This window comes from Struthio camelus, chromosome 2 (genome assembly GCF_040807025.1).
Source record: "Struthio camelus isolate bStrCam1 chromosome 2, bStrCam1.hap1, whole genome shotgun sequence".
Lineage (NCBI taxonomy): Eukaryota > Metazoa > Chordata > Aves > Struthioniformes > Struthionidae > Struthio > Struthio camelus.
In genome coordinates, this window is record NC_090943.1 from 37,971,471 (window position 1) to 37,991,376 (window position 19,906).

At 40.3% G+C, this 19,906-nt stretch overlaps 2 protein-coding genes across 17 annotated transcripts in view; one reads left to right on the top strand and one right to left on the bottom strand.

The window, feature by feature from the left end:
* Positions 1–450: 450 nt before the first annotated feature.
* Positions 451–15,150, top strand: LOC138066319 (endogenous retrovirus group K member 7 Gag polyprotein-like). The gene is made up of 2 exons (XM_068935177.1): positions 451–1,185; positions 12,102–15,150. Exon 2 carries the CDS (start codon positions 12,262–12,264, stop codon positions 13,966–13,968), a length of 1,707 nt encoding a protein of 568 aa, XP_068791278.1. The 5' UTR covers positions 451–1,185; positions 12,102–12,261; the 3' UTR covers positions 13,969–15,150.
* Positions 15,151–17,436: 2,286 nt separating this feature from the next.
* The window catches only part of OSBPL3 (oxysterol binding protein like 3), a 95,301-nt gene continuing 92,831 nt past the window's right edge, over positions 17,437–19,906 (bottom strand). For all 16 annotated transcript variants that reach the window (XM_068935163.1, XM_068935173.1, XM_068935168.1 and 13 more), the window contains one exon: positions 17,437–19,085. In XM_068935163.1, coding sequence (XP_068791264.1) covers positions 18,989–19,085 — 97 coding nt within the window. In that variant the 3' untranslated portion in view covers positions 17,437–18,988. The remainder of the gene's footprint in view (positions 19,086–19,906) is intronic.

Consider the following 19,906-nt stretch of genomic DNA (forward strand, 5'->3'; position numbering starts at 1 on the left):
TTGAACAACAGTCAGCCTGTAGCTAGGTACATATCTGCCTATGTGAAAAGGTACTTTTCATGGACCAGTAAAAAAAATACAAGGAAAACATAAACCTCAACTCTTCGAGCCTTATCCTGAGAATAAACTGGAGACCTACGGGTGCTCAATAAACGTCTTTTTAGGCTCAGATCCAGACCGCCGAATCACTAGCTGCAGCAGTAATCTGCCGCAGCGGCCCGTCCCCAGCACGTTTCATCCCGCCGGCGTGGGCTTTGTCTGAAGGAGTGGCGCTCTGTGGCTCGTTTCCAATGGAAGGGCCTGCTAACACATATTTTGAGAAATCAAGCCAGGAGGTTGCACTGAGCCACATTACCATGGAAATTGCTCACTGGGGAAGTAGGAGACAAATGCAAGCAGCAGAACTTGCTAGTGAGTTTGAGGAGGTTACTGTCTGCCGGGTGTGCACCAAGTCTGCACCACGGTATCTCCAGCTTTTCAAGAAAAATACTTCAAGCAGGCATCAGGCCATGCAGCAAGTTCAGACAAAGCCTGGTACCAAAACTGACTGCAAATGGGAGAGGTTTAGGGTTGCTCCTCCACCTTGAGCCTTGAGTCATCATGGAAATATGTGCTCCTCAAGGGGTACCGCAGAGTCAAAACTCACAGCACAGTTATTTCACGACTGGCACGGAAGTCAGCGGGCAGAACATGGTGCTGGAGAAACGCGCTGCGAGCGTGGTCGAGGCTGGGATGTGCCTGCCGCGCACGGACCCTCCTGAGCTGGGGCATGACATCCTTTACTAGGACCGCTTTAGAAAGGGGTCTTGCAGCAAGGGCAGGAGGAGAAAAGCAGCAGCTTTTGCCTGTGTGACAAACTGCCTTCACTGCTGGATGGGATTTGGCTACCTCATCTAAGTAAATAAGTAGTTAACAAAAGGAGGCAATCTACACAAGAACTGAAAGGGGGCACAATTTAAAAAATGAGTAATACATGTTGCCTGTAAGTAGTGACACATGGTAACAGAAAGCACAGTATTCTGAAAGGGGAAAAAATCGACAGCGGTATGTCCCTTAAATATCTTTGTGTGAAATTCCTCCGACCTGATATTGAGCTATGAAATCATTGAGCAGTCCACCACCAGATGTCAGCATTGCAGAATGGTCATTCCTGCCACGAAGAGAAAAGGTCTTCACGCCCTGCAGGTGATGTGCATTAATTTTTTGTATGCTAGTATGATCTGGCCTTATTGTTTTTTAATCATTGGGATGGGATGTAAGTACCAAATTGTCTGCAAAGGGGAATGTCTTTAATAGCTGTCTTTTGTCTCTCTTTCTCTCTTAAAAACTTTTCTAACTAATTTGTAGTGTCAGCATTGGCAGCAGTACTAACGGTATATAACTCCTGGTTGCCATCACTGACTTCTTTCAGGCTGCATCCAGCCTTGCTAGAAAGTGCTCACTATAATTCAGCCTGTGTTTTGAGATGGCAGGAGACTGTCCAAAACTCCCTGCTGTTAAACCCTCACGGTGGCTGGAAAAGGGTCTGCTGGCTTCAGTTCTGTGGAGGAAATGAGGAAAAGAAAGCAGGAGACTATTTTGGGCTTCCATTTAGAAAAGAAGGGTACTTGGGGGAGCAAAGTTTCTTTTTAGAGGTGTCCAGCATCATGAGCCAAATCACTAACAAAAGAATGAACTTTCTTTCTCCTTTCCCTTTTGCAAGAGTAAAAGATCTGAGAAGTTTTTGTTTCTTTCAAAACAACTAACCAGTCTCATTTGCATTTCTCTTTATAATTCAGCTCTTGTTTTGGTGGCATGTTCTGTAGTTTTAGCCTATAACCATTCAGTCCTCCTAAACATTTCCTGTTGCAAACAACAGCTTTCTCGCTCTCCTGCTGCTGGGGCTGTCATCAGCCCTTCCAAAGTGCCAGCAGTTAGTGACATGCGTAACAAACAGCAAGTTACTGAATCCTGCTTAGAGGAGATGGGAGGGAGGGCCCAGAAGGGACTGTTTGAGCTCAGAGTAGCCAGAAAGGCATTTTGCTGCATTTCTCTCTACCTGTTCGTGTGAGCTTCTGTCCATAAAGCTCTTGAAGAAGGGGACAGGAAGATAACATCTTTAACCATTGGGAGATCTTGTCTGTGAAATGAGTTTAGCCACTGTTTAGAGGAGATGTATTGCCAGATGTATCTCTGCTACCTTTAGAGGCCAATATGAGGAGAAGAGTGTGGTTCATGAATGGATGTTTTAACCCATTGAAAGAGACATCCGGAGAGTGCAATACTGAGAAACATAAAAGAATGAGGGAGATAGACATGATTGCTATAATTCAATATGACATGGTAGTTGTAACTCAGTCAGTTTTGATGTCTCGGGTATTCATGTTGGTGTGGGGAGAAATGGTACAATATTTAGCTTTCTGTAGCAAATACGTACGTTACAGCTCCCTTCTGTCTTATCCCTGCAATGACTGACTGTACTGTAGCGTTGCCCTAGATTTCTGAAGTTCTTCCTTCAAAAACCTTGTGATTATTTTCTGGTTTTTCTATGACTTAAGAAAATTGTCAGAAAAAGTAAGCTTCATTGACCCTTCATTTCTAATAGACTGTGGTTACCTCAAGGAATTGTCTAGCTACGTCTCTAACAATAATATGAGAGGCAGTCTGCACGGAGCTGCATGAGCTAAGTGCTTCTAACTTTAATATGTAGACAGAACTTTCTTTTATTTCTTTTGCAATATGATAAATGTAGACTTAAGGATAGATAATGTTTCTTGCATGTCTCCAAAGTCGTCTTCCATAATAGTTTATTATGAACCATCTGGTCTCATTAATGTTTTATCAACGACCAGCTGGCTGCTATATTGTTCAAGCTATTCAGTAGTAGGACTTCATCATAAATAAACCAAAAGGAATGGCTATCAACTATGCCTGAGAGCCCAAAACATTTATTTCAGTCCTATATAAACACAATTATTTTAAAAGCATATTATTCCACATTAGACTGCAAAAATCTAAAAAAATACATGACGAATGAAATTTGAAGTGAAACCTAATCACTATGGTTCATAAATTTTTTTTCTTATTCTACGTCTTTGGTTCTTGGGCAGATGAAATAATACCTGTGAAGGCAAATGACCAACTATATTAAAATAAGAAATATCAAACTTTGTTTTAGATATTTGTTTGGTTGCAAACACAGGATACTTGTCAGTGAGCCCAGGGAAACACAGGCCTCCAAAAATGCAGTCCTTCATCTCTGTATCTCTTTGTGCATATGCTTTTCAGACTAAGCATTCTGGCGATCTTTAAAACGTAATTGTACACAGCACGTAGCACTATTTAAAGTTTTGTTGTACAGTGCCTAGCACTATGGCAGCTAGGTACAACTGATTGTAAATGATTATGTAACATGCATTGACTTAATGAGTTACATTTTAAGTCATAATTGTTCTACTGTTGCCCTTTTAGATCAGTAACGTAGATGTGATCCTAAAATTAGTAGAGTTAGTATTGATTTTGTTAATTGTAAGTCACCGCTGACAACCTTAAAGTTAAAGGCCAAGGGGATGCAAGAACGAAGCAAAGTACGTCTGAAGAACAGATAGAAACAATAGCTTTATCATGACTTAAAATGAGTTTACTGTCTCCCTTTTGGGTTTTGTGGCTCTTTTGTTGTATTTCCCAATAATTTTGCAACTCCTTACCCCCCGTTCTCATTATTTGTTTACTGTCAGCTCAATTTCTCCTTTAGAACGGAATGACAACTGGAATTCCTGTTCCAGAGCAAATTGAAGGGCTCCCTGAAGAACACAATAGATGCATGTTTTAATTTTCCATAGAAACAGAAACTGAGAATTTGGTGGAGAGGACCATGCCCCACGCCAGCAGCAGATGCAGTGAGGAGGCTGCAGAGGTAGAAGGAACCAGTGGCTCCCAAGGAGCAGCAAGGCTATATTGCCTGTGAAGGGCGAGCCAGGGCTCCTGGTGAAGGGTCTTGCTTTCAGCATTGGCTTATGGACGCAGGGCTAGGAACGTACTTAGCTTTTCCCCTCTGCAGGGAAGCAGAGTGTAAAAGAACACAGTACCACAGCCGGATTTTTGAAACAAGGAGCAAGGGTTGGCAGGCAGCTCAAGACTGTGTGGGCCACTAATTGTATGGCTGATTCGGGTTCCTTTTCTATTATGCAGCAGTGTTGCCCAGAAAGACAGCAAGATACCGTGAACAGCGTGTTGTGGGCCAAAAACAAATTGGTAGATGTAAAAGGCTGTGACTGCCCTGAGGGGAACCAGCACACGCACCAGTGGTATCCTGCAAATTTATACTAGGCGGTGATTAGGAGTAAAGTCACACAAGTCCCAGTTACTGATACTCGCTATATTGTAGCTATGTGTACAGACTGCTTCATTATCCTGGGAATTTGAGTAGGAAAACACTCAAAACAGAAAACAAAGTGCCGGCCTGTATTCAGACAGAAATCTATTGCATGTGCTCCATCATGGGACCGAAGCGTGTGTCCTTGCTCCTTAAACTGCCCTTGTTTGTTTGGATAACGCACTGATTTGGGTGAAGAGTATCTGTAACAGATGATGCAAGTAACTTGGGTGGACGGCTTTCTTGCTGCCAGAACCACCCTTTGCAACTGGGAGATGAAAATGCGTGTCCTTCTGCAAAACTAGTCTCAGTCAGCTTGAGTTGGGGCTTACTTGGTTTCTCCGGAGTCGCTGGCTGGAGTCACCAGTGCTGACACAGCACTGTGTGAGCGATACAGCTTTTAAGAGAGGGAACACCAGCTGTGTCCTGAGAGGAAGCATTAATATAAAAATAAACAATGAGCAACCAGCACTGGCGAAGCATGAACTGCTTTTGGCAAGAACCTCCTGACTGCGCACTTCAATACCGGAAAACTTATTTCAACATATGCACCCTCCCATCATTTCAAAGTAATTCCTGTTAACGTTTATATTGGGACTAGTGTCAGAGAACAAAGCAGTCACATGAGCATCAGCCTTAGGATGCCTTGTGGCTGGATAAAGTTTTTTGTGATCCATTTAGACCTAACGCCTCAGCGTGGCTCCTACCATGGCTTTTCTCATGCTGTAGCACAATCAGGTTCTTGTTCCTCTCCCAGTTTCTGATGGCCACAAAACACATAACATTACATCCTTGAGTTCTCTGCCCTCTGTCAACTTTGGCTGAAGTTGTACTCCCTCTCCAAGAAGAGGGAAGGGGACAGATTAAGGATGGGCTAGCCTCACCATTCTTTGGTGCACTGAGAACTCAGGCAGACAAGCTTATGTTTATATCTTCCTTAAGAAAAGGTGAAGCTTTGCTCTAATTGGGCTACTTCTAGTGTTCTTTCTCAGCAGAGTTTTCAGTGGAAGTTTCTCCTGCAGAAGGACTTAAGGAGGTGGTGCAGTATTTTTGAACTTCATAATAAATTTGATTTTTCCATCCCAAAAAACCTACTTAGCTATTATATAGCTTTAGTTGCTTTCAAAAGATTTGTTTTATTGACTGAAGTGCAAGTATCAAACAATAAATACAAGCAGGATGATCTCCTGACTTCACTCCATCTTTGGTTTGACAATGGTTGAAAAATTGTAACAGACCTAAGAGTAAACAAAACAATAAATCTCTCTCAGCTATTAGACAGGTTCTCATCTATTGATAAATCTACATAATCGTCCTTGCTACAGGCAGCAATCTAGTCATTGCAGAGAGAGCCTCATAAAATCTAAGAAGGAAAAGATTTTTCAAGGCATGTGCTGCAGTAATTCTAAACAGATTTACTGCAGTCTTTGCCATGGCTTTTTTTTATATAAAGCAAAAAAAAAAAAAAGTGAGAAATTTTTAATTTAGGAAAGCATTTTTTATTGTATTTTTATTAAGGAAAAGCAATGCTAACTATGCAAAAAAATCATATTTTCAAATTTTAACAGTCTTGGTAAAATAGCAACTGAAACATCAACTTAAGCAAAATCTTCAGGAGAAATAACATCTTAACAAGTTAGAAAAAGCCAAATCCTTCCTAAAGTCTATCAAGTTACAGACAGAAGCCTCAGCTGATATTACTGAAGAGCCTGTAAAAACTTACACTGATGATCCCAGAGTCAAATTCTCAGTTAACTTAGGCCTCAAGAGTCATACTCAGCTCAGCAGAGCAATGTTGATTTGCTCCAAATTAGGGTTTACACATAGATTTGGTATCTGGCCAGCTTTTAACCCCATTTACAAACTTAGACTAATCCTGCAAATTCTTATGCATCTGCTGCACTAAGTTACAATCAACACATTTAGCATGCAGAGCAATGTTTGCAAGATGAAAGAAATGTAACATAAAAAAAAAAAAGAAAAAAGAGAAGGAAAGAAAAAAGAGGAGCCAAGATGTGAAAGTTACTATGCAGAACAAGCGTTGCTCAGCTGCCAGTGTTTTTCCTCATGCTACGGTGCTTTAAATCATTATGCAGTAAGGACTGAGTTAAATTAAAGATTACTGTAAGTGAACAGCCAGCTGAGCTTAAACACAAATTGGATGTAAGGTCTGTATGAGCAAGGTTTAACTCACGCTTCTGTAGGCCAGGAACAGCCCATTTTGTCTCTGTAGCACTGCCCATGCTGTGGGCACCTGGCATGGTTACTAGCACCATGGGCAGTCCTGAGACATTGACCCCATTCCCACTTGTCTGTAAGGTTAGGTGCTGTTGCCCTAGCTATTTATGATCCGGGCACCTAAAATGAGGATCCCTCTGCCCTCTCCCTTTTATAATTATGAAAAAATACTACCATTTCTGTAGGCTGCTTTTTCTGGTGTCTTGAACTGAATGGTAGTTGTTCCAGGTACCAGTTAAAGTGCATTAAATCTCTGTGACACTAATCAGTAATGAAATGATTCCCATTGACATCATGAGCAAGTTCCAAAGTTAATAACCCAACACAGAATCAAAATGGCTGGACTTCACAAAGCAGATGATCCTTGCCCACTATAAAAGCTGTATTTCTTTTGGCCTTTATACTTATTCTGCCGTGTACAACAGCTGAAGATACTGTGTGTGGTAACAGATTTATTGATGCAATTTTCCCAGTTCTTCCTGGAACCTCCATGCTCCCTCCCCCCAACTCTTGCACATTTTGGGTCTGGGAAGCGCTGCAGAGCTACAGGCAGGAATTACAGGCTGGTCATGACTTTCAGTCACTTTACCCCCACATTTTTCAAGAACCGAATCCATCCCTCTGCCTGCATATTGTATCTTATACACATATGGTGGGACTGTGAAACATAGTCTGATCAGATCTGACTGGCAGTTATACTGAACCAGTCTCTAAGGGAGAAAACACCACATTAGTACCGTTTCCTTCCCAGCTATTTATTCTATTCAGTAAATACCAGGTTTCCTTGTTTTTAAATGCTGTTTTTTGGAGAACATGTCATTTGTGGTCTGGTCTCCACTTTCCTGCTAAAGCATAACATTTATGCTGCACATCTGTCTACTAAAACTGCTTTTAAGCCTCAGGTTATGGGTGTAAATGAATGGCATTAGCTTACCCTTTTCCCAGTCCCCGCTATCTGGCATAATAGTCGTGACATGGTATTGTATGGTATGTACAGGTAACTGGTAAACAACTGGAAAATTGCAAAAGTTCCCAGACAGATTGTGAAAGTGATAAATAAGGCTTCTGGCAGATGGAAGCTCTTTCATACTTGCCATTTTGGCAAGCGTAAAAATCAAAGATCAGTACAGCAGCTGGACTTGTTTCCACTGTCACTAACAACCTTTGAAGAAAGAGGCTTACAACCCCTGGGAAAAAGTCAGGGTGCTCTATGACCTTTTGCTAGTATAATTTATTAACATCCAACTAAATTGGTTTACAGAAAGAGGGGAAAAAAATTCAAGTTGTAAATTATGCATCAAGGTGCTCCAACATTATTACAAGTTTTTACAGTAAGTAAAGCAGAAAACAAGAATGATCTTGACTACAGAAACAGTATTCTCAAAGATCTGAAAGTCACATGATTATTGTAACACACAGGATACCTTTCCTTAATCCTGAAATCAGTAATCTCCTATCAGAATAAAGAGCAAATTCAGCATTTAGCAGCTTGCATATGCAATACCTCATACTTCTGATACGTTTTTCCAGTACTGGTAGTACTCAAACGCTTAACATGAATACAAATGTGCCTTATCCTCAGGGATACCAAATATTCTTACAATCACCTCAAAGATATGCAGCTGAAGGAACTCATCAACCTTTGTGAATAAATCTCCAAAACGTTCTTGCAACTGTTGCAAGCAACAGTTTTGTTCTATACAACAAAACATCAAATCTACAATTTATACATATAAAAAAATTAAAATAATTTAACACATGGCAGCTATTTATATGGAAAACTTCTCTTATCGCCTTCAAAAGCTGCAGCAAGAACAGTATCTAAGAACTGAGAGATAAAATAATATATTTGGTGATAAGTTAGAGCATTTATATAAGTTTCAACAGATAAGTCAGGTAACATCTGCATGTTTTTATTAACTCACTACTGCTGAAGTAAATTACACCCACCAGTAGCTAGAAAATAGAAAGGATGAATTAGTGAATACTGGGATGTTTATTTATAGTAGGAATACTTAATCCATGAATGAAAACATATTCAACTGAAATAACTTTCTGTTTTAACTTCACTCCTTCTTTGAATAGCACCACCCAACTCCAGCACTTGCAAGGCGTATTCAGCTGTGTGGAGAAGCTGGATTTCATTCTTTTCTATTACGTATACACTGTGGGCCAAGTTTTGCACTCCTCTTGAGCTTGACCCCTGTGTGTTTCAGCTATTTGTGTACAAAATAAGGCGGTACTGAACAAAGCAAGATACACTGAAAACTTCCTGCCCAGAAAAGCTCATCCTGTAGAGCAATGGACCAGACAATAGAACAGATTTACACAAACGTAGAGCCGAGAACGTTAATTAGGAGCATATTGAGCAGGTGTAGCTGCACATTTCTGCAGGACGCTACCCCTACCAGGCTGCCGTCCGACTGACTCCAGAGCTGCCGGAGGCAGCTGGGAAGAACATCCTGTTCAGTCAGAAAAAGGTATGGAAACAGGCCAAAGCATTTATGGAGAGTTTTTAAACTACAGATTTTAGACAAGATTTGTCACTTAAAAGCCTAGTGGAACAGAGTATTTTCCTTTTCTTCACTAATTTTTTTAAATGAAGAGAAAATGTCTACCTGGGACACCAGAATAAAGACAAAACTTTTTATTTTTTTTAGATATGAGGGGCCACACGGAAGATCTACACCACTGTACACAACTGGGGGAAATTGGTGGTGAGGGGGAGGTGCCTTTGTTTTTTGTTGGTTTTTTTGGTAACAGTATTAAGTACAAAACTTGTTTGTTTACCTGCTAACAACAGAAGTCAGATGAAAAATAACACATAGAATATGTTATAGCAACTGATTTATAAAGTAGATGCAAAAAACCTAGATTTTGACACTTGCTGCTATGCCCTAAAGCTGTACAGCTTTTCATACCAACACTGGCAGTACAGGTTACATGTTGAATTTCTTCTTAAAGTTACTTGCAAAAGCGAGTTTTTACATGCCACATTGTTTTTTCTAAACATTAACTCTTCCTAAAAACCACCTGAAAATAACCACAGAACTGTATATGCTGCACATAAAGATCCTGCTATGTTACCGATTCCCAGATTTTACATTTTGTTTTAAAAGTAAAAAGAGTATAAGTGTTAAGAACCCAACACCCAATATACTGTGAAATATTTAGCCCCGAAAGCATTGCTTATCTGGCTCAGTTCTTAAGATTCTCTATTGCCCAGGCTGCAGAAAGTTATCAGATAGCAGCCAAAGTACAACGTGACACAACCAACACTACATCGATGCAAGAAGTTTGGAATTGCGTGGCATCATCACACGCACGCTATTTAAGTGCCAGTGTTATCCAAACAATAACAAAATTATAGCATAGAAGGGAATATAAGATTGAAAAAAAAATGCTGTTGAAACAGAGTTTGTATAACAGATTACAGAAAGCATTGCTTGAACAGCTTCTATATTTGACGTCATTAAAGAAATATATAGCTCTATCCTTATCTTAATAGATTGTTTAAAAAATAAAAAATCTTCCTTAGCACTAAACTTCTCAACTTTTTAAAAAATCATACAACCATACTTTCATATGTATACTTTCATACAACCACACTTTTCACTTTAACCCAACGTTTTTCTTAAGGCATTGTAGATACTTCGGATATCAAGAACAGATAGAAACTAGAGCAACTATTGGCAAGTCCTTTCTTATGATGACAAATATCATGCTAACATATATTATATACATGCATAGGCGTACATGGGCTCCATTCCCTTCAACAGGGAACTAGAGTTCCACGTTGCCCCCCAGGCTCTGTGTTTTTAATCCAGTGGATTTGCCTTGTGTAAAATAAATGGAAAGTCTTGGAAGTGGAGACCAGCACTGGACCTTTTCCCTCCCAGCCACATATCCCAACCCCACAGCTGTCCCCCTGGTCACACTCTGGCCCTACGAAACTTGTATTCCTTTCTGCACAGTGATCTGGCCTCAACAGTCTCCAGTTGTTGCAGGGACAGTTTAAACACTAGACTGAAGTAATAACGTGACTGCATTTGCAATCACCATCTCCTTCAGGGGCCAGGTTTTATTTAAAAAAAAAAAAAAAAGCAATTCTGCTTCAGGTCCAAAGAAAATTTTTTGGTGTCAACTCTGGGGATTATGAACTCTGTATCCCAAGAAAAGCTACCTAAGCATCAGAGAAGAACAGCTCTCCCTAGGACATGTCCTGCTCAGAATTCTGCCTGCTCTGGCTCTTGCTCTGACATTTATTTCTCCAGCTCTGCATAAAGAGCGTAAGTTCTTTACCGGATTTTTATTTCCAAAAGTGTCTAGAAGAAGCGATCAGTGCTGGCAAACTAACGCGGAAAACGTTTCAGAGAGCAGAGGTTATGAAAGGAATGTAATGATTAATGGAGCACCCTAGTTCCACTCAATCTGACGACACCAAAGTGCACTTTGCTACTGAGAACGGTGTCCTATACAAATTAGGCTGTTGCTTCATAACTCCAAATTTCCTATGCACCAAAATCAGAAATAAATGTCATGTCTACAAATCTGGAAGTACATCTGCGAGTTTCTCTTTCTATGAGCACTATTTCCCTGGAAGTTTTTCTTTCTTTGCTGTGTAATTTGAAAAATGACCCATTGTTTCAACACCCAAAGGCCTGAGCTGCTCCATGGTCTTGATGTAAAGTTATAGTGTTTTTACTTTTTGAAAGGGCAGAAAGGAAAAGGAAGTTTTACGTGAGTGGTTCTCAAACTGTGCCTCTCAGAACCATGTTATAAATGTTATTTTTTAAAGTGGTCAAATAAGAGTGCTACAGCATGCAATAGTCCTTAGGAACAGTCCTGCTGTGTATGAAAGGAAGCACTAAGTTGTCTGATATTTTCTTATTACCATTCAAGGTAGAAGTGTAATCATATACCAAACCTAAATGGGAGAAGAAAAAGATGCCTAGACTTCAGTTACTAAAAACAACAGATGTCATATTATATTGCAAAAGGCTAAGTTATACACTTCTGATGAATTCATAAGTGTTTGTAGTAAAAAAAAAAAAAAAATCTACCACAGCTTTTTATTTTACCAAGAATAACTGAATAGAAGATATTGTTATTTCTATGTATGTGTACAAATATGTGGAGGATATTATTGAATGCTGGCTACGTGACAAGGGTCATGAGAACAAGATCGCAAGACCTGCTTAAGTGCAGCTGGACACGTAGGCAGGGCACGGAACGTTACAATCTAGGATAGAAAAATGTGCAACAAGAAATAGAAACAGGCTTTTGGTTTAGAAACCAGAAAAGGATATAGATAACAATGTCTTGGGAAAAGTGCATAGCCTTCTACTGTATCCACCTATAAGGAGCTTGGCTTTTGCAATATGTATGAGCTAATTAACTCTGTTATATAAGTAATAAGATATTTCTAAATAAACTGAGACTTGTTGATCATCACCGGATGTGCTTGTCTCCCGTTGTTCTCCGACAAATGGTGACCCCGACGTGATAGTGCCACGGCGGAGCAACGTGTGGTCAGGTCCTTGCGGCGAGGACGGCTGAAAACACAGCGAAAATACTGTGTCGAGCTCCGGGTGTTCGCATCGGCGTGCCTGGCTGAAACGTGCTGCCGAGACCTTGGGGGGCTGCAACAGCGCTGACGATATTCAGGTATGGAGAGACAAGCAGCATATGATTTATTTACATGTCTCTTACAAAAGCGACAAATTAAGGAGATAGATTTACAAAAGGATCTTCCTGGGTTGTTAGCTTGTGGGCACTCCCAGGGCTGTTTTCAGAACCCGCATACTGTTCACGAATTATCTGAATGGCGTAAATTGGCTGATAGCTTATGGGAGGCTGCAGTTGATGGGGACAAGTTAGCCAAGAAATTTGGAAAACCATGGAGGGCTGTACATAATGAGTTATTACAATATCAAGCAGAACAGAGGGCGGCTGAACAGGCATCTGCTGCTCGTGAAAAGAATAAGACGTACGGGATTGACTGGCCGCAAGGTGCCCCATTACCCCCAAGTGTGTCTACAGTATACTTGCCTCCATCTCCTCCGCCTTTTACTGAAGGATTTAAATCTCCTCCTCCTGTACCCTCAGCTCCCGGGAGCGAGTTTGCTCCCAAGGACACATCAAGCAGCCCTACTAATCCGTTTCTGTCGGAGCCAACTCCAGGGGCGGAAGCGGACCTGGCTAAGGCTATGGCAAAGGAACGTAGAGAAGCTTGGGCTGCGCTAGCTCGGGAAGGGCTGGAGCGAGGGGATGCAGAGGTATTGCAAGTGGCTGAACAGCTAGCCTGTCCTGTCCCATTCCAAGCAATTCCGGGAGGCGGTGTGCAAGTGACAATTTTAGCCTTGGATTGGAAATTATTGTCCCAATTGCGCGCCACGGTCAGTCAATTTGGAGTCCATAGCGAGCTAGCGAAACAAATGTTAGATTATATCTGGAGTACACAAATCTTATTACCTGCTGACTGCCGAGGGATAATTCGATTGATATTTACCCAGCATCAGCAATTGTTGTTTAATGCCCATTGGCAGAGTTTAGTGCATGAATCAGTTGCAATTCAGAGACAGCCTGGGGATCCGTTGCATGGAGTGACCGTAGAGGAACTTATGGGACTTGGACCGTTTTTACGCACTGAAGCACAAGCAATGATAGGTCCAGATAAGTTGAGAGAGGCAATGCGAGTAGTAAGGAGAGCTATTGATCGAGTGAAAGAACCAGGGGGCGTTCCAGTCTATATGGGTATAAGACAAGGCAGGGACGAGACGTTTGGGGCATTCATAGACAAGGCTGCTGCAGCTATAGAGAGAGCTGGGGTTCCTGAATATATGCGAGGAGCCTTATTAAAACAGTGTGCCTTACAAAATTGTAATACTACTACTCGTAGTATTTTGAGTACTCTTGGTGCCAATTGGACAATAGAGGAAGCATTAGAAAGAATGGCTCAGGTGCCCACTGGACCTCAAGCTTTAGTAGTAGAGGCTATAAAACAGTTGGGAGTTGGGTTACAAGAACAAGCTAAGGCATCTCAGACTCAAGTGTTAGCAGCTCTTGCACCCCTCCAAGCGTCGGTCGTTACTCGACAGAAGACATCTCAAGGAACTGTTCGAGTAAAATGCTTTCGATGCGGAATTTTGGGTCACGTCCGAAAAGAGTGCACCGCTTCCGGTGTTTGGTGTGTAAAGTGCCGTTCGGACACTCATAACACTGGAGCTTGCCGCCGTCGTTCGGGAAACTCCCCTGGGAGCGCGAATCGGAGCAGCCGCGCGCAGACACAAGTAGCTGCTGTTCAACAAGTAACACCTCTCGCCTCCGACCAGCAACAAGAGGGAGCCTCGGACTTGACCTGGCATCCGCTGTAGACATTAGTCTCCTAAATACTCAGCCATGTCGAATTCCCACTGGAGTGTATGGCTCTGTTGTGATTCAAAACAAGTCTGTGGGGGCATTATTGCTCGGCAGGTCATCGGCATCAATGCTGGGGCTCTTTGTTTTACCTGGCGTTATTGACGCTGATTACACCGGAGAAATAATGATAATGTTATATACCCCTTTTCCTCCCGTACGGATAACCAAGGGACAACACATTGCCCAACTGGTCCCATTAGAACAACTTACAAAGGGAATGCCGTCGTTAACTGATAAGGATCGAGGACCTCTTTGGATACCTGCAAGATGGGCAAGACCTGTACTTGATCCCCAAAGTTCTACAGACTCAACAGAAAGGCACGGTGATTGAAGAAGAGCTGATCCAATATTACTGCGATCATGTGGTCCTGGATCTACTGCATCTTATTTGTGCGTAATACCGTTTTTGCTATGTATCTCACTTCCTCACCAAACTTATGGGTAACATGGGCTAACAAAACGCATACTACTTCCTTTTGTTTGGCATTGGCCTCTGCCACTGATCCTTTTCGTACATGTTTGGTTGGAATACCCGGATACAATACAACTGATTTTTCAACAATATCCACTGCCACATGTAATAGGTCAGATGATAGCAGTAAATGTACAGCCAAATTATTAGCTGCATTGAACAAAACATTACCCTGGGATCCTCAAGAAATCAGGCTTTCAGGTAGCAGAATGCTGAATAGTTCAGCAAATGAATCAGGATGTGTTGAACTGGGTGATTATAGGCAAAATGTTAATGATCCTACATTACGGCTTACACCCAGGAGCTATCCCTTTTGGAACAAAACATATATGTGTGGTGCTTATAGAACCTATGGTTGGGGGAAAAATGACACAAAGATTTGGGCTAATGACAGTGCAAAGGCATTGCCTGGCAACACCTATTTGATTTGCGGTGATCGAGCATGGCAAGGAATACCTAGATATGCTCATGGTGGTCCATGTTATCTGGGAAAATTGACTCTTTTCGCACCAAATGTTACTTTAATATCACAATTCCTTTTTAATAAAACACACCGTGATAAACGATCTGTAGCTACCCTCACACCTGACTGCAATGATCAAGTAGAACTCTGGGGACCCACGGCTAACTTTTTTGCATCAATTGTTCCAGGGGTAGGTGCTGCTCATGCGCTTCGTACTATAAATAAACTAGCATGTTGGATGGTTAAGCAATCAAACGTAACAACACAGATATTGAATGAACTAGCACAGGACATGGAAAATCTCAAACATCAAATACTTCAAAATAGAGCCGCTATTGATTTTTTATTATTGGCTCAGGGACATGGCTGTGAAAATTTTGAAGGTATGTGTGTTGTTTTAATCTCTCCTCTAATTCAGAATCAATTCACAAACAATTGCAATGGCTTACGGATCATACTAAGGATATTACTGTTGTAACTAACCCGCTTGATACCTGGCTATCATCTCTCGGTATTGGTCCCTGGCTTAAGACCATGATTATGTATATAATAGGCATAGGATTGATGGTTGTGTTGATGATATTGTTTTTACCCTGTTTTGTAGCCTATCTACAGAATATAGTTATACGCATGATCCATAAAACACAAAATAATTTGTTTTTATTAAAAGACGACGGGGGAAGTGTGGAGGATATTATTGAATGCTGGCTATGTGACAAGGGTCATGAGAACAAGATCGCAAGACCTGCTTAAGTGCAGCTGGACACGTTGGCAGGGCACGGAACGTTACAATCTAGGATAGAAAAATGTGCAACAAGAAATAGAAACAGGCTCTTGGTTTAGAAACCAGAAAAGGATATAGATAACAATGTCTTGGGAAAAGTGCATAGCCTTCTACTGTATCCACTATAGCCTTCTACTGTATCCAGCTATAAGGAGCTTGGCTTTTGCAATATGTATGAGCTAATTAACTCTGTTATATAAGTAATAAGATATTTCTAAATAAACTGAGACTTGTTGATCATCACCGGATGTGCTTGTCTCCCGTTGTTCTCCGACACAAATATATTCATCATTCAGAAAACACATCAAGACAATTTTCTTCTACTTCTTAACGTAATGTTGACAGAAGTTTAACAGCTAAAACTCTTTCACACAAAATTAACCAAGGACATATATACTGGAGCTGGAAATGTGGGGTCAGAGGATCATTCACAACTGGTTATACCGGGTTGGCAGTTGTGTAGCACAGATTTACAAAAGGAGCTATTACTTCTGCAATGATTTTGCTTCAGGTATCTAAGAAATACCCTCGATTCTTCTGAGGCATTACTTCACTGGGGATAACAGTAAAATCCTGAACAGTTCACCTTCGTCATCTGTGAATGTTGCCAAACAAAACAGTTTATATAAGGCCCTTCCCAGCTCAATGCTTCTTGTCATTACTTAAATGCATTTAAGAAACTTAGACTGTAAGATACAAGGCAACATTGCCAGCCTGAGTGCTCAAAAATCATGACTAGAACACCCAAAATAGTAAGATTAGTTTAATATCTGCAGATTTTAATGCATTACAATTCTTTAGTTTGCATTTTTGCCTCTGACCCTTTAATTTTGGATGCCATTAACTATTAGGTCATGTAACAAAATGTATGAGGAAATCTACTTCATACATTGAAAATAATAAAACAGCTGTCAGATCTGACAATAATAATAGCTGCCAAATAAGACCAAGAGTAAATTTAACACATCCTGTATTACTCCACAAATTTTACTCCCTTTCTTAAAAGTTTTTTTTTTTTTTTTTAATCCCCCCTCCTACCCTCTCCTGTTGCTAAGTGAATGTTATTTTGGAGTTTAAAAGGTAATTACCAACAGCAAGGATAATTACAAATATCAGCTTATGTCTGTGCCAAGTTTTGATAGTTAATACAAGAACAAAACACAACAAGGAATCAAGCTATGAAGAGATTGCCACTTTCCCCAGAAAGCCAAACAGACCTAAAGGTTCAGCTTTCTTTTGGGGTCCAAGCCCAAATTTTGTCTTCGCATTGACTTGAACCCTACATCACTGTAAGTTGCAGGCCTCCTAGTTGAGTTTTTAAAAGACAAATTAAAGAATTATGTTAACTTTTTTAGTAATAAATTACAGAAGCGAGTGATGCAGAATTCCTGGGCAAAGCAAATAAAGGTGACAAAGCAATTGTCTGCTTCTGAGACAATGGAGTTTCAAGGTGACAGGAAGCAAAATGCAACTACATGCATCTAATCTAACATCTCAGCTTTGTTTTAAAATGAAAGCATTCATAGTATTTCTTACGTGTTACATATAATACATGGATTAATTTTTAAATGGGTTTTCTTTAGAACAGTGCAGCACATTATAAATTGTGAACTTCTCTAAGCTACTAATTCCTCTAGGAGGCTCCCTTATCCATACATTGTCCCATTATTCCAGTCACAAGCCAGTTAAACAAGGCAACAACATTTATCACAGGTAAGGTTTATTTTATATTATTAATGTGGCATGATACATGTAAGAAAAACAAAAGGGGTGGTTGTTGGTGCTGGTGACAGGATATATATTTATATATTTTTTAACTTGAAAACTATGTTGTTGCCAGAGAGTCACAGACACACACAGCAGACTTGAAGCAGCATGAGCTAGGCTTGAGTTGCAGATAGGCAGGAACGTATATTATTCTATTATGTGAATGACTGTAGCGTTGCTGTCGGAATTAAAAACAAGAACACTGCCCATCTCCATTATCTTCATTCAAAAGTGCGACTTTTGCTACATCTGTTTCCTGCTATATTTTTGACCTATTGTTTAGTATTTCACAAATCTATCCATATGTATAAAATTACAGGAAAGAGATGCAACTAATTTAGTGCAAGACAGCTGAATATTTATCTGACTGTAACAGAGGAAGATCAAAGATTCCATACATTTATCTATAAGGCAGATGGTCATTTTTTAATATAAGATCTTGAATATGCTATTCCTTTCTTAAGAGGTAGAAAATATCAAAATACTAGGAAAAAAGGTCTAGCTTAAAACAATTAGTTTGCGTAGTCTTTAAAGAGTCTTACTGCTGCAATTTTTAGTTTAATAAAAACAAATGAAGCTATGGAAGCACAGGATTTTGTGCTCGGTATAGATTTTACTTACTGGGGAAAAAAAAGAGAGAGCTTCTTCCTCTATTCAGTGCTCAAGCATTATGTAAGAAAAGCTCTGCTCCTCTGGCCCTGTTGGGGGCTATAAATCTGAAGATTCCTAGAGGAAAATTTTGGCGATTCCTGAACTTCTAGCACTACATTTCGCTGGGTACAGTTCATGTATAAGGCAGTAGAATCACTGACGTAATTAGCTCAGAACTACCTCTTCCATTATGCTAGTAAGAAAGCTAATAAAAACAAAAGCTTATTTAAATCTTTTCCACAGGCAACAAAGGATTGTATTCAGATTCCAGCACCAACTGAAAATCTGTTTCAGCAATTTTGACTAGCCCAGAGACAGCTGCACTACTCTTTGAACTGTGGTAGCCTGCTTGCAGTTTGTGTTACTAAGGCTTCCAGTCCCCTTTCTCTCAGCACAGCTAGGAGATGCTGATGTTGTTGTCTTCAGTGCAGTTCAATAAGGCATAAGTTAACTCAGAACTGACATTATTACACATTGGAAAAAGTAGTGTAAAAGCTCCTCTTCTCCCCTCCAGTCATCAACATTCAGTAATATTTATTAAATAGTTTATAAAAAGAAGTTAGGGTATTTATACATTCAAATAATCATTGCAATAGTCAGAGTAGAGAAAACAAATGCAGTATCAGATTCTAAATTAAGCACAATTCTGGAGATACACACACTTGCGCACACACACACACACACCCCACACATATATTATATGTGTGTGTGTATATATATATTTTTATATATAAATATATAAATATATATATATATATATATATATATGTTTTAGATATATTTCTTTTAAGTCAGATCTGGGAATACAGCACAGAGTATCTTCGCTCGGCTCCTCCTTCACCAGAGGACAGGATTGTCCAGTTTGGAAAAACCAGGTTCTTTTCTAAGGTCCATGTAGGTTCCATTGCTCACCCAGGAGTCATCTTTGGATTTCCTATCAAAGATTAAACAAGTTTCCCAAATGTAATGCTGGTATTTTCTTTGCACGTGCTATTAACACAATACCACACTGTGCAGAGATGCACAACTAGCCCTTGAACCAGGCATAGCGCAGCTCAGTACCACGTTCAGAGGAGGCAATACAGCTTGGAGGACCGAACTGGTTACGTCTCCACTGGGCCTTGGCGAGGGACCTCACTAGCCTAGTGTTCAGCAGAGATAAACACTCACTTTGACTTGTCAGTGCTTTGTACTTAAAACTACAGTCAGAAGTGCTTTTCTGGGTCTCAAATGTCCACAGGCAGTTTACTGGAAACTTCTGTAAGAACAGTGTTCCTGTGCCTTTTTGAATCTGAACGATCTGCGTTTCTGTCCTGATTGAGACCAAATCCAAAAGTCGTCTTCTTCCTCTCGCAAGATGACTCATCACATTCATTGCATAAAGAAAGCCTTATAGTTCTTGGTAAAGGAGCAGGGCTCATTGCACAAGGTACTCTACCCTGAAGGAAACAGTCCACTTTTAATCCGGTGTGCCACATTTTTGGCACAACAGCAAATTATTCTTTTAAGTATATCAAGCTTATGATTTGTAGAAGAGAGAAGTCTCTAATCAAAAGGAAAATGTATAATGCGTATCTACTCTAGCACTGGGTAATACTTCCGCTTAACTGGAAGTGTTTATTCTATTATTTAAATCTATGGCACAAATCTCACTTTTCAAAGAGCATCCTTCTATCCTTACTGTGAATATAGAATTATATAGTATCAGGCTTTGCTTCTAACCTGTCTTTTTAGTCTGCTGAAAGTGAAGTTTGC

Coding starts and splice junctions, on each gene's coding strand:
- LOC138066319 (XM_068935177.1), top strand. CDS start 12,262: ATGGAGAGACAAGCAGCATATGATTTATTTACATGTCTCTTACAAAAG.